At 51.3% G+C, this 12,779-nt stretch overlaps 1 protein-coding gene across 1 annotated transcript in view; it reads left to right on the forward strand.

Annotated features, from left to right (window-relative positions):
• The window catches only part of plxna4 (plexin A4), a 221,216-nt gene that overhangs the window by 130,641 nt on the left and 77,796 nt on the right, over positions 1-12,779 (forward strand). The window contains exon 5 of the mRNA XM_084700986.1: positions 668-768. Coding sequence (XP_084557112.1) covers positions 668-768 — 101 coding nt within the window. The remainder of the gene's footprint in view (positions 1-667; positions 769-12,779) is intronic.

Genomic DNA, 12,779 nt, shown 5'->3' on the forward strand with positions numbered 1-12,779 from the left:
TGTGTGTGTGTGTGTGTGTGTGTGTGTGTGTGTGTGTGTGTGTGTGTGTGTGTGTGTGTGTGTGGATAGGGCAGCCACTGGAAAAGCAGTCTGGAAAAGTAAAGAGGATGATTAATTGCAGTGTGTGATCCCTCTGTGTATTTTCAGCCACGGGACCGGCCCTGGTTCCATATATTTACATACATTTATTCAAACTATCTCTCTCACTGTCACACACTCACTCACTCACACACACACACAACCCATCAGCCTCTTCATCTACTTATGTACTGTACTCTCTCACCCCATCGCTTCCTCTCAGTTTTCTACAACTTCTCCCATCTTCCTCTCTCAAGGAGTTAGTAACCAAGCCTACCTCTCTCCCCCCCCCCTCTCTCTCTCTCTCCCCCCCCCCCTCTCTCTCTCTCTCCCCCCCTCTCTCCCCCCTTTCTCTCTCTCTCCCCCCCTCTCTCCCCCCCCCCCCTCTCTCTCTCTCCCCTCTCTCCCCCCCCCCCTCTCTCTCTCTCCCCCCCCCCCCTCTCTCCCCCCCCCTCTCCCCCCCCCCCTCTCTCTCTCTCCCCCCTCTCTCCCCCCTCTCCCCCCCCCCTCTCTCTCTCCCCCCCTCTCCCCCCCCCCCCCCTCTCTCTCTCTCCCCCCTCTCCCCCCCCCCCCTTCTCTCTCTCTCCAGTTGACCAGGGTACCAGTGGAGGCGTGTGCACAGTACTCCACCTGTAGCGAGTGTCTGGGCTCTGGAGACCCTCACTGTGGCTGGTGTGTGCTGCACAACATGTGAGTACGACAACAACAACACACTATATTAGCTACACAGGGAAATCAAAACACAGGATTCTGTCCTGTCAGGGGCCTGTGCTCGTGTCGGGGCATATCTGAACACAGACTCTAGTCCTGGTTGTCTCGGCATGCCCCTGAACCCTGGAGCTCCAGGTCTCCCAAGGACCCTCTGGCTGGGTCGGGCCCAGCCTCAGATGATGCTGCCTGGGCTGGGCCCTCTGCCAGGCCTCCCTCTGATCCACCCAGCCCGATCCTGGCATCACTTACACGTCTGTAAGCAGACTCCTCTGAGAGCCTGTGTCTGGGCCTGCTGGGGGGGGGGGGATGGGTGGGTGGGGGGGGTGGTTTGGGGTGGGGTCGCTGGCACAGGTGGTCAGCTGTAAGTGGGACAGGGAGAGAGGGAGTCAGTCTACACTCAGGGCGGTCTGACAGATGTAAAGTGATAGCTGGCTTAACTGTAGCTTGTCATTAGCAGGCCTGCAAGTCTGCACAAAGTCTACACATTGCTTAGTCAGTCATACACACACACACACACACAGAGAGACACCTGTACCCTCTCTGTCACTGCCAATCACCTGTCTTACTTCCCCGACACTTTAGTTTGGAGACAGCTGTGCTGTGTGTGTGTGTATGTCATGTGTATTATTTGTGTGTGTGTGTGTGTGTGTGTGAGTGCATGTTTGTTCACTCCCCAACCTTGTCCAAAGTGTGCGTGTGTGTGTGTGTGTGTGTGTGCGTGTGTGTGCGATGATTGATGCGTTTAGCTGGCCAGAGAGGCAGCAGGAGCGTTGCCCTGACGACACAGTGGCACTAGAGCATCTCTCCCTGCAGCAGGAGAGAGGGAGTGGACGGAAGGAGAAAAGAACTGGATCAAGTTCAAGAGAGACAGAGAGAGAGAGAGAGAGAGAGAGAGAGACAGAGAGACAGAGAGAGAGAGAGAGAGAGAGAGAGAGAGAGAGAGAGAGAGAGACAGAGAGACAGAGAGACAGAGAGACAGAGAGAGAGAGACATAGAGAGAGACACACGGAGAGAGAGACACAGAGAGACAGAGAGACAAATAGGGTGATGTGTGGTATTAGGCTCAGAGTTAGGATTAGGGCCACAACTAACTATAACCCTAACCCTAAAACCAAGGTTACGGTTAACCCTAACTCTCATCCTACAACAGGGATAGGGTAAGGGTTAGCAGGTTAACCCTAACTCTCATCCTACAACAGGGATAGGGTAAGGGTTAGCAGGTTAACCCTAACTCTCATCCTACAACAGGGATAGGGTAAGGGTTAGCAGGCTAACCCTAACTCTCATCCTACAACAGGGATAGGGTAAGGGTTAGCAGGTTAACCCTAACTCTCATCCTACAACAGGGATAGGGTAAGGGTTAGCAGGTTAACCCTAACTCTCATCCTACAACAGGGATAGGGTAAGGGTTAGCAAGTTAACCCTAACTCTCATCCTACAACAGGGATAGGGTAAGGGTTAGCAGGTTAACCCTAACTCTCATCCTACAACAGGGATAGGGTAAGGGTTAGCAGGTTAACCCTAACTCTCATCCTACAACAGGGATAGGGTAAGGGTTAGCAGGTTAACCCTAACTCTCATCCTACAACAGGGATAGGGTAAGGGTTAGCAGGTTAACCCTGACCATTATTTGGCAGTAAATGAATTAACAATGCATCCAAAAAACAGAGTGATTGAAAGAGAGTGTGAAAGAGAGAGAGGAGGAGGAGGAGGCAGAATGGAGGGTGTGTGTGTGTGTGTGAGACAGGCATCTCCAGGGTGTTCTGGTGCATTAGCAGACAGAGGACACACAGTCCCTCTGCTGGAGCAGGTCATAACAAGGTCACACAGGAAGACCTTCTCTCTATCTCTCTCTCTCTCTCTCTCTCTCTCTCTCTCTCTCTCTCTCTCTCTCTTACACACACACACACACATACTCACACACACAACATACACATGGTCAATGCATTAGTGGAGTCAGGAGAGTTGTAGACTATAGATGTTGTTTATCCGCCCTTTCCCTCCCTCTGTCCTCTCCCCTCTCTCCCCTCTCTCCCTCTGTCCAGAAATAGAAAACAGTCCTCTCTCTTCTCCCCTCTCTCCTTGCTGGTCCACACAGCATCGCATCACTGCTGAAAGACAACACGCTGCTTTCCAGACCCTCTATAGTAGAGGGATGCATACCGCAGCAACTGCTGCACCACCAGCTGCATTATCAAGTTCAATGAGGGGGGCAGAGCCTGATCGGCGATCGGCTAGCTCACCTGATCATGTGCACCATGGCAGACAGTGTTGTCTCTGTAGTGGTGTTATCATTACACAGGCTGTGACTAATCGTAGATTCACCACCAGCTGTCCTCCCGTCATGGGGAGCATCCTCTCCTCTCCCCTACTCTCCTCTCTTCTCCTCTCCCCATTTCTTCTCTCTTTTCCTCTCTTCTCCTCTCTCCTCTGCCCTACTCCCCTCTCCCCTACTCTCCTCTCCCCTCTCCTCTCATCTCCTCTCATCTCCCCTTCTCTCCTCTCCTCTCCTCTCATCTCCTCTCCCCTACTCTCCTCACCTTCCAACCCAGTCTGGTTCAGTAGGATAATTGGTGTCAAGAGAATGAGGGAAGGAAAAGTCACAGAGAAAAAAAAAAGAAATCAAACTAAAATGGTGCTTCTTAGTCTCAAGGGTGTGTTCCGCTTGTGTCACCACAGTTTGACACAGGGATTAGAGTTGGCACTGCCCTGACCACACAGGACTGGGTGTTGTGAGTCTTACCCTGCTGTCACTCGCCCGATCCCCTCTCTTATTTCTCCTCTTTCTCTCCCCCTCTCCGTTCTCATGGCCCCGCGCCCAAAGTGAGAGGCTGAGTGTGTGATGGGGGGGGGGGGAGGGGGACAGCATCCATGTCTGATAGAGGGAAGACACTTGATCTCTGGTACTCAGCCTCTCCCCCTCCCTCGACCCCCCTCCCCTTCTCCCTCTTTCCCTCTCTCCTCCCCGCTTCCCCTCTCCCTCTCCCTCTTTCCCTCTCTCCCCCCCACTCCCCCTCTCCCTCTTTCCCTCTCTCCCCCTCTTCCTCTCTCTCTCCCTCATCTCCCCCTCCCTCTCTCTCTCTCCACCAGTCTGACTGATCGACATGTAGTTTACGTCTTCTCTCCTCTCTCCCTCCCCAGCCCCTCTGAATACTTAAAGGCTCCAGCAACAGAGAGCCCCGCCCCCTCTCCCTCCGCCTCCCGTGTACCCTGCTGTTGTCAGCCCCCCCTCGGCCAGAGAAAACATTCAAAACATAACTGACAAGCAGGAAGACTGTGTTTCACTTCCTGGGCGACATCAAGGCGTTTTTAAAGAGCGAAGAAGGGGGGTGGGGACCTGAACAGATCGATTGTGTGTGCATGTGTAAGACTGACTGTTTGCGTGTGTGTGAAGACAGGGGGAGAGGTAGATAGCGCTGTCAGGGCCTCGATCAGTGATCGGTGGATTCTCCTGTTAAAACAGCCCAATAAGGTCAAGGAGAGTGTTCCGGCTGGACCGTGGTAAAGGGACATTCCACTCAGTATACAAGACGTCCTCTCTCCCACAATCCTGGTTTGGCGTTGGGTTTATTTTTGACGTCGATGCGTCTTTAAACCCTGTTCAGTTTTAGGTGAGGGTGAGCAGCCTCTCCAGGAGTTACTCAGCTTCCCTGTCCAGCCAGACAGATATGTCAGATGGGCCCAAACCACAATCTCTTTGTCCTTCTGAATGTCGCCCCCCTCCCCAGACCCTCAACCCCTCCTCAGGGTGGTATCGAGGGGGTCTGAGGGGGATCTGGGATCTATACTGGGGGGCTAACATAACCACATTAGGGGCCCTCTCTGTCTCTCTCTCTCTCTCTCTCTCTCTCTCTCCCTCTCTGCTAATACCTGGAGCCATTGGAAACAGCAACCTGCCTATTGACTGCTGTAGTTAATACACTATTGATTACACACTCACACACACACACACACACACACACTTCTACCAGAGTCCTTTCATTAAACCCTAAACGTGGGACAGCTTGTTGTGAGACAAGAGGTCATGACCTCTGTAGGGAGAGCTATGGGACTAGAACGGCCACATTCACCTCAGCTAAGAGACTGTGGAGCAATTTTAATAAGAAACTCTCTCTGTCTCTGTCTCCCTCTCTCTCTCTCTCTCTCTCTCTCTCTCTCTCTCTCTGTCTCTGTCTCTGTCTCTGTCTCTCTCTGTCTCTCTCTCTCTCTTTCTTACACACACTTAATATTTACTGCAAACACATATTTTAACAACGGAACTCAAAAAATCTATGATCATTTGTCACGCAATTGACACACACACACACACACACACACTCTTATCATTCCAGACCTCCAGCCCTGGAGCAATTACCGGCACACTGTATCTATTTAAGCAGCCTCCACTTATCTGGTGGCGATGGCAGGTGAGGGGCAGGGCCCCCCTGGCCCCCTGATCCTGCTGCCTGGAGCCATGCTGGTACCAGCAGCTGTGTGGGAGCGTGGATGCAAACATGCTCTTCTCTTCTCTCTCTACATAAACATGTCGCTGTGTTTTCTGTGGGTCAGCGCCCAGGAGGCTAATCAGAAAGCACTCAGCTGTCGCACCTGTCCTGTAGACACACACACTAACACACACACTAACACACACACAAACACATAGAGGGCCGCAGCCAATGAAGGGCGTAGATAACATCTACATTCCCCAGAGGGGACTGCAAGGCACAACATCTCTCCAGCCTTGTGTGTGAGTCCCCCTCTTCCATCCATCCCCTTTGTCCACCTCCTCCTCCTCCCCCCTCTCTTTATTTGAGAGTCAAGTGAGGTCAGTAGCGATGCTGGTGAAGCATGAATAACCTAATGCAGCCAGGGAGAGAGCAAGTCTGGTGATGTGGGGGACAGTCACTGGCTCCTGGGAGGCCAGAACTAACACAGGGATACACTCTGACACAGAGAGAGAGAGAGAGAGAGAGAGAGAGAGAGAGAGAGAGAGAGAGAGAGAGAGAGAGAGAGAGAGAGAGAGAGAGAGAGAGAGAGAGAGAGAGAGAGAGAGAGAGAGAGAGAGAGAGAGAGAGAGAGAGAGAGAGAGAGAGAGAGAGAGAGAGAGAGAGAGAGAGAGAGAGAGAAGGGGGTGAGAGAGGCAGAGGGAGGGGGGGTCTTCGATGGAGCGAGGCTGCAGTTGATTAGGAGAGGAGCTGAGTGGCTTGGGGTCGGCCTCACTGGGGGAGATACTGTGACAATGAATTAACAATGCATCAAAGTCTACCATTAGTGTCTTGGCACACACGCTCTGTACACACATGCACATTCCCTGATAAAGTGCCACGCACACACACACACACACACACATACAGTCCTGACCTTTAGTGTGTGGAGGGAAGGTACTACTGCCCAGCCCTGTGAGTCCCTGACACACACAAGGAGAGAAGCGCTCGGCTGGTGTCCCTAACCCTAACCCGCTAGACAAGCTCCAGTCAAGAGCTGCTCTTCTGGAGGATGAACCACCTCTTCATCTCTCTCTCTCTCTCTCTCTCTCTCTCTCTTTCTCTCTCTCTCTTTCTCTCTTTCTCTCTTTCTCCCTCTCTCTTTCTCCCTCTCTCTTTCTCCCTCTCTCTCTCTTTCTCTCTCTCTTCCCTCTCTCTCTCTTCCCTCTCTCTCTCCTCCCCCTCTCTCCTCTCTCTCTCTCTCTCTCTCTTTCTCTCTCTCTCTCTCCTCTCTTTCTCTCTCTCTCTCTCTCTCTCTCTCTCTCTCTCTCTCTCTCTCTCTCTCTCTTACTCTCTCTCTCTCTTTCTCTGCTAGTGGCCAGAACAAAAGAGTCTAATGAAGACTGCAGCTGGAACGTTCAAAGTGAAAAGCCTGGCAGGATCAGAGAGTGACTCATCCAAGGTCCACTGTCCTTGAGGGTTCAGGACCTTTGGAGGGAGGGAGGGAGGGAGGGAGGGAGGGAGGGAGGGAGGGAGGGAGGGAGGGAGGGAGGGAGGGAGGGAGGGAGGGAGGGAGGGAGGGAGGGAGGGAGGGAGGGAGGGAGGGAGGGAGCAGGGGGAATGGGAGATGCTGCTTTAGAGAAAAGGGGAGACAGAAGAAGAAAGAAAGATTGGGACAAAAAAAATTGCTACAAAATAGTACTTCAGGTAGTGAGCCTAGCAGTTTCTGCAGGTTAGTAAGCTTAGGGGCTTCTTTTGGATATTTATTTTGTTTGTTTTGGTTCCGCTCAGCCCCTTTCCCCCATTAACAGTGTTATGGTTGAATAAACAGAGTTCTGAACGGTATCCCTGTTTGTCTGCTTGGTCTCCTGCCCCTCCTGCTCCTCACCCACGTCACAGAGGGCCCACGTGTGGCGGCGCCTTACGGTCTCCGCCCAGGGAGTGTGTTACACACACACACTATCAAACACAGAGCCACCCCCCCTCCCCCCCCCACACACACACACCTCAGCCTACTTACCTCGTTCCACCAACTGGCCCCAGCAGACAGACAGGGCTAACAGTATGGTCTAAAGAGTTCCCGGATAGTTTGTTGTTCTCAATCAACCTTGAAATCACCTCCCCTGGTCAACAGGGTGGGAAGCAGGGCTAGCCTGCAGCAGTGTTGGCCTCCCTCCCCTCCTCCACCATCCCCTCCCCTCCTCCACCCCTCCACCATCCCCCCTCCTCCACCCCTCCACCATCCCCCCCTCCTCCTCCACCCCTTCACCCCCTCTGTTTACTTTATAGATTTGAGAAGACCTGCTAGTATGGACAGAGAGGGAGAGCTGTGATCGATAGGTAGAGCTGGGGTGAAGTCAACAGGAGGGGACCAGACCGTGTGTGTGGGTGGGTGGGTGTGTGTGGGTGTGTGTGGGTGGGTGTGTGTGTGGGGGAGAATTGCCCTTTCCAAAATTCCCCCTTCCTAACATCCATTTCATTGCCTATAAATGTATGCATGTAATACATAACAGTCTCTTTAGGCACTCATTTTATTGGTGTGTGTTCAAAACACGCCGATGTGGGTTCACTTTGTGTTTATGAGTGTGTGTGTGTGTCTTCACCCCCATGTATTATTCAGCCCCCTAGAATAACACTGAGACTCGAGTCCCTAAGGGAGTCAACCATCCTACCAGCTCTGAGCCTCACCTGTCAGTCAAGCTGTCCGGGCCTATCAAATCCCTGCTCCCCTCGCCATGGCGACGCAAGGCTTATGCAGATGCACGTGTCATTCCGCAGGTGTTAGGGGGCCTTCTCATCCCTGACACACACCCTTTCACCCCCCTCCCTCTCTCTCGCTGCAACCCCGTCTTCGACCAATCAGAGGCAGGTCCTGTAAAAGATGCAGAGGACCCCAGGGGGTGTTAGTAGACTGTTGGAGTCTTTAGTACTCTGCCATTTCATGTTTGCGTGTATTATTCATCACGTACACTAATCCCGTTTGAAGGGGGCTCCCCAGCTATGGGATGAAAACTCGGCGGTGGCGTTTAAGAGCCGGGCTCGTCGGGTTGTTAGTTCAACCTCCGCCCGCACGCCCGCCCCCACCTGATCCTCCGGAGGTGCAGTCATCAAACGGCTGAGTAGCTGAGATGTGGTCCTCCATGGGGTTCCTCAGTCTACACCCCCACCCGCCCCGCAGAGAAAGCACGAGGGGCTCACCAGCTAGCGAGCTTGTGTCGACATAGCGGGAGCGTTGGGGAAATGTTGTAAATAAGTTAGCGGTTTCCAACGGCGTGCCTGTCAGCCGTCAATATGACTCCGCGTAAAACAGGCTGTCAGTCCGATCGTCTTGCTTGACAAGGAGACAGATTGCAAATCATATTTTGAAAAGTAACGTTGTCAGATTGAATGTTATCTGATTATTTCCGCGAGCACGTGGGAGTTTGGAAACTGTCATATTTGATTTGGATGCTGCTGTCAATTTGGAGTGCAATGGTAACGATATGGTATGACATGTGTAGCATACTTTAAGGATATGATATATCAGTATCTTGATATCATTGGGTGGTTGAAACCAATAATTGATATGTAGGGCTTTTTTGCTTATGAAACTTTTCTACTCCAGAGCTATTTTCTAGAAATTGTGTGCTTGTGTATTTGTGTGTGTGTTTGTAGAAGCAGTTAACATTATTAGCCTGTCGTTTCTTGTGTCTTGGAGACTAATCTGTCTTCCAGTAAAACCTCCCTCTCTCCCTAAACACGCAGAAACATTGATCCTCACAGCTGTGGAGTGCGCTGCGGATAGTAATAGCAGTCAGCTTAGCCAGCAGAGCCAAGTCCTTGTCTTTGTTATTGATGTTCACTGGTGAACTGGCATAGTAAAAGTGGGCCCTGGTTTCTAAAGTTCATAGTTTCAGGTACAGTAGTGAAATTGTGAATATTTTGCCCCCATTTCCTTTTCAGCTAGGGTTATGGTTGATATTAAAACGGTAATAGGACATTATTCCAAAAATGACCAACCATTCAACTTCTGATGGGTAAGGGGGAGAATAGACATCAGAAAAAACACTCCAAAGAGGGTATTCCTAGCACAGGCCCCAAGCGGACATCATTCCGAAAGTACAAGCTAATTCTGGCATGGTTAGAGCTATGTGACTCGTCTAACGCTGAGAGAAACTCTCTCTTTCTCTCCCTCTCATCTCCTCTTCTTGAATCGTATTAATTCTGCACCCCTGGATGCGGTTTCTGTGTTTCACTGATCCTTTACCTCTGTCCCGCTCATTACCCACAACGTGATGCTAATGCTAATTGAGCCACTGCTCAGATTAGCATGCCATTGTGTTTGGCTGCGTCCGCAACCGTTAGCCTCCCACCGGAGTTAGCGATGCTAGTGCCAGAAGTGCTTTGATGAGTATTGTTAAACGGGGAGAGGATTGTTTACTCTGTCAAAAACCTCATCCCCTGTGGAGAGACAGACATAACGCTGCGTTGCTCAGCCAAACAACCCCCCTAGCCAGACCTGGCTAGATGAGCCGGCCTGGCCAGAGGGACCTGGGCTCGTTGCCAAGCTACAGCAAGAACAGATGACCTCAGTGGCTGACACAAAAGTCAAAGGACATATTACAGGGTCTTTGAAGTAGAAAATGAAAACAAACCGAAGATATCGATCCTTTCTTTGTCATTGGAAATGTGGTGCCTACCGATTAAAACGTTGCTTATGTTGTAGCTAATGTTACAGCCTACGTTAGCATCTCATTTTGACCGTGTATCGTTGGGCTAACTTCTGAGGAGAACTTGGCTCAGGCTGCCTTTGATGTGTAATGTTAGCACCCTGGACACGCACAGTGCTGTCTGTCGTCAGTGGAGAGTGGCTTTCTCTAGGTGGAGGGAACTGGCTTCCTCACCAGCCTGCTTGGGAGGAGACTGTGTGTGCGTCCGTTTGTGTGTGTCTGTTTTTTTTTTTTATGTGAGTGAGGGAAAGGAACATGGTCTGGAAGTGACGGATGCGGCAGGTTGGAACCCTAACCCTTCCCGGCTCCTCTCTGAACTGTCACCAGGATGGCCGGGGACAGGCACCAACCGCCAGACGCTACAAGACACTGCTCACTGTCACAGCACTGTCACCAGCCTCACAAACACACACACCTATACACACATATACACACACCTATACACATACACTCTCACAGGAATCTTCTCAGGCTATCACATTTACACATCCCCCCCCCCCCACACACACACACACACACACACATACATATAAACAAACAGAAAGGTGTCTTTCTGCCTGGCACAGCCAACCGCAGACAGACTACACAGAGAGAGAGCGTCAGAGAAGAGAAGGATCACAGACATGGCCGTGAAGGTGTAAAGGAGAAACAAAGGCGGTGGAGGTGGAAGCGAGGATGGAGGGAGGAGAGCGAGAAGAAATGGAAGGTGAAAAGGAATGAGATGCACGGAGATGTATTCAGAGGTCAGTTGAAAGCAACTGAAAGAGAAAGTTGAAGAGGAGAGGTGAAAAGTAGAGGTGGAGAGGAGAGGTAGAGAGATAAATGGAGAGCTTGAGAGGAGAGGTGGAGAGTACGAGTGGGAAGGAGAGAGATCAGAGGTTACATACATTCAGCAAGAAGGAGGATAAGAGATCGCTATGTGGAGGACATCAATTCTACTCCAGCAAGCACTCTGGTCCACACACACACACACTTGTGATGAGTTATGACTGTAAGAGGAGTTCCAGGAAAAGATCCTTTCTCTGGTAACGACAGACCTCAACACTCAGTACGACAGTCCAGTTTTAACACGACATCTTCACTGTCAGAATTACATCCCTCTAGTCTCCCCAGCTTCCATGTGCTGCTTTGAGAAACGTGCGACAAAAATACATGAACTCAGCTTCAAACAATTCATGATGGCATTGTGGGGAGTCAGATGGTTGAGCGGTTAGGGAATAGAGCTGGTAATCAGAAGGTAGCCGGATCAATTTCCTGCCGTGCCAAATGATGTTGTGTCCTTGGGCAAGGCACTTCACCCTACTTGCCTCGGGGGAATGTCCCTGTACTTACTGTAAGTCGCTCTGAATAAGAGCGTCTGCTAAATGACTAAATGTAAATGATTCACATTAAACCGTAACATTTATTTAATGACTTAGGTCATGATATTTACATTTAGTCATTTAGCAGACGCTCTTATCCAGAGCGACTTACAGTTGGTAAGTCCCCCCGAGGCAAGTAGGGTGAAGTGCCTTGCCCAAGGACACAACGTCATTTGGCACAGCTGGGAATTGAACCAACAACCATCTGATTAATAGACCGACTCCCTAACCGCTCAGCCATCTGATCTGATATTAAGATAATACACTGTAATGCTTATATGCAAAGACGCTGGATGTATGTAAGGATCAATTCCCAAACCTCGCAGAGACTCTCTCAGCCCCCTGAGACCACGCAGCACTGGGGAGGTCGTCCCGGTTGGAAATCCCCCAGTGACAAATGCATTTGAACGTTAACAAGGATTAGTTTTGCTGTGGATCAGGTGTTGAATGTAGAGGCTGTGTTTCATGGTTAAGGGCGTTGATGTTGCCATGCTAACTTGATGGCTGTGAGTTGACGTGTTGCTGCTCTGGTTTAATCCAACGGCACCTCTGATGTGGATCTCTCTTCGTCTTGCCGGCTGGGCGCCGGGCGTCAGGTATTGGCTAGCATCGGCGTGCTATGCTACCAGAGGGACACTGTCAAAGCACGAGGTTGAAATAAATCTCCCCTTTTCCTGAGTGATAGAAAAGTTTCTCCATGGCGCCCGCAGTTGTAGCCAGAAGCTAACGACGAGCCGATAAGATTTCGACGTGTCTAGAAGTGACAAGAAGTTTGATGTCGAGTCACGCTCATTTCCCCGGAAAATAAACACCCAGATGATACGTATCAGACACCCTGTGGTAGTCTCCCGCCCCCCTCTCCCCGTATCAGACACACTGTGGTAGTCTCCCGCCCCCCTCTCCCCGTATCAGACACACTGTGGTAGTCTCCCGCCCCCCTCTCCTCGTATCAGGCATACTGTGGTAGTCTCCCGCCCCCCTCTCCTCGTATCAGACATACTGTGGTAGTCTCCCGCCCCCCTCTCCCCGTATCAGACACCCTGTGGTAGTCTCCCGCCCCCCTCTCCCCCCAATGCACAGCAGAAAGACTAGTAAAAGATGGGGGGGAAAAAAAGTTCAAAAGATGTGTCCGAATGCACCAAAATTGTGGTCGGTGGGGGTGAGACAGATAGAGCTGTTTAATACACGCCAAGCCTGATGGGATTTGTAGTCTCCACGTGGAGACGGAGGCACCAGATAAACAGCCTAATGTTGCCGCCGCCAGATTGAGCCCGCAGATGAAGGAAGTTGATGTTGACGGTTTGACAGCCAGCGAAATTGCGGTGTGCCGTCTGAGGCGATGGTCTTTAGGCGCAGAGAGGGAGAGAGAGGGAGAGGGAGAGAGAGAGAGAGAGAGAGAGAGGATGGGGACAGAGAGAGAGAGAGAGATATGGGATGGGGAAGGGAGAAAGAGAGGTGTGGGATGGAGAGGGGGGAGAGAGAGAGAGGTGTGGGTCGCCTAGAGGAAGTGTGTTTAC

Source organism: Hypomesus nipponensis, chromosome 7 (assembly GCF_054491055.1).
Source record: "Hypomesus nipponensis isolate SF chromosome 7, ASM5449105v1, whole genome shotgun sequence".
Taxonomy (NCBI): Eukaryota; Metazoa; Chordata; class Actinopteri; order Osmeriformes; family Osmeridae; genus Hypomesus; species Hypomesus nipponensis.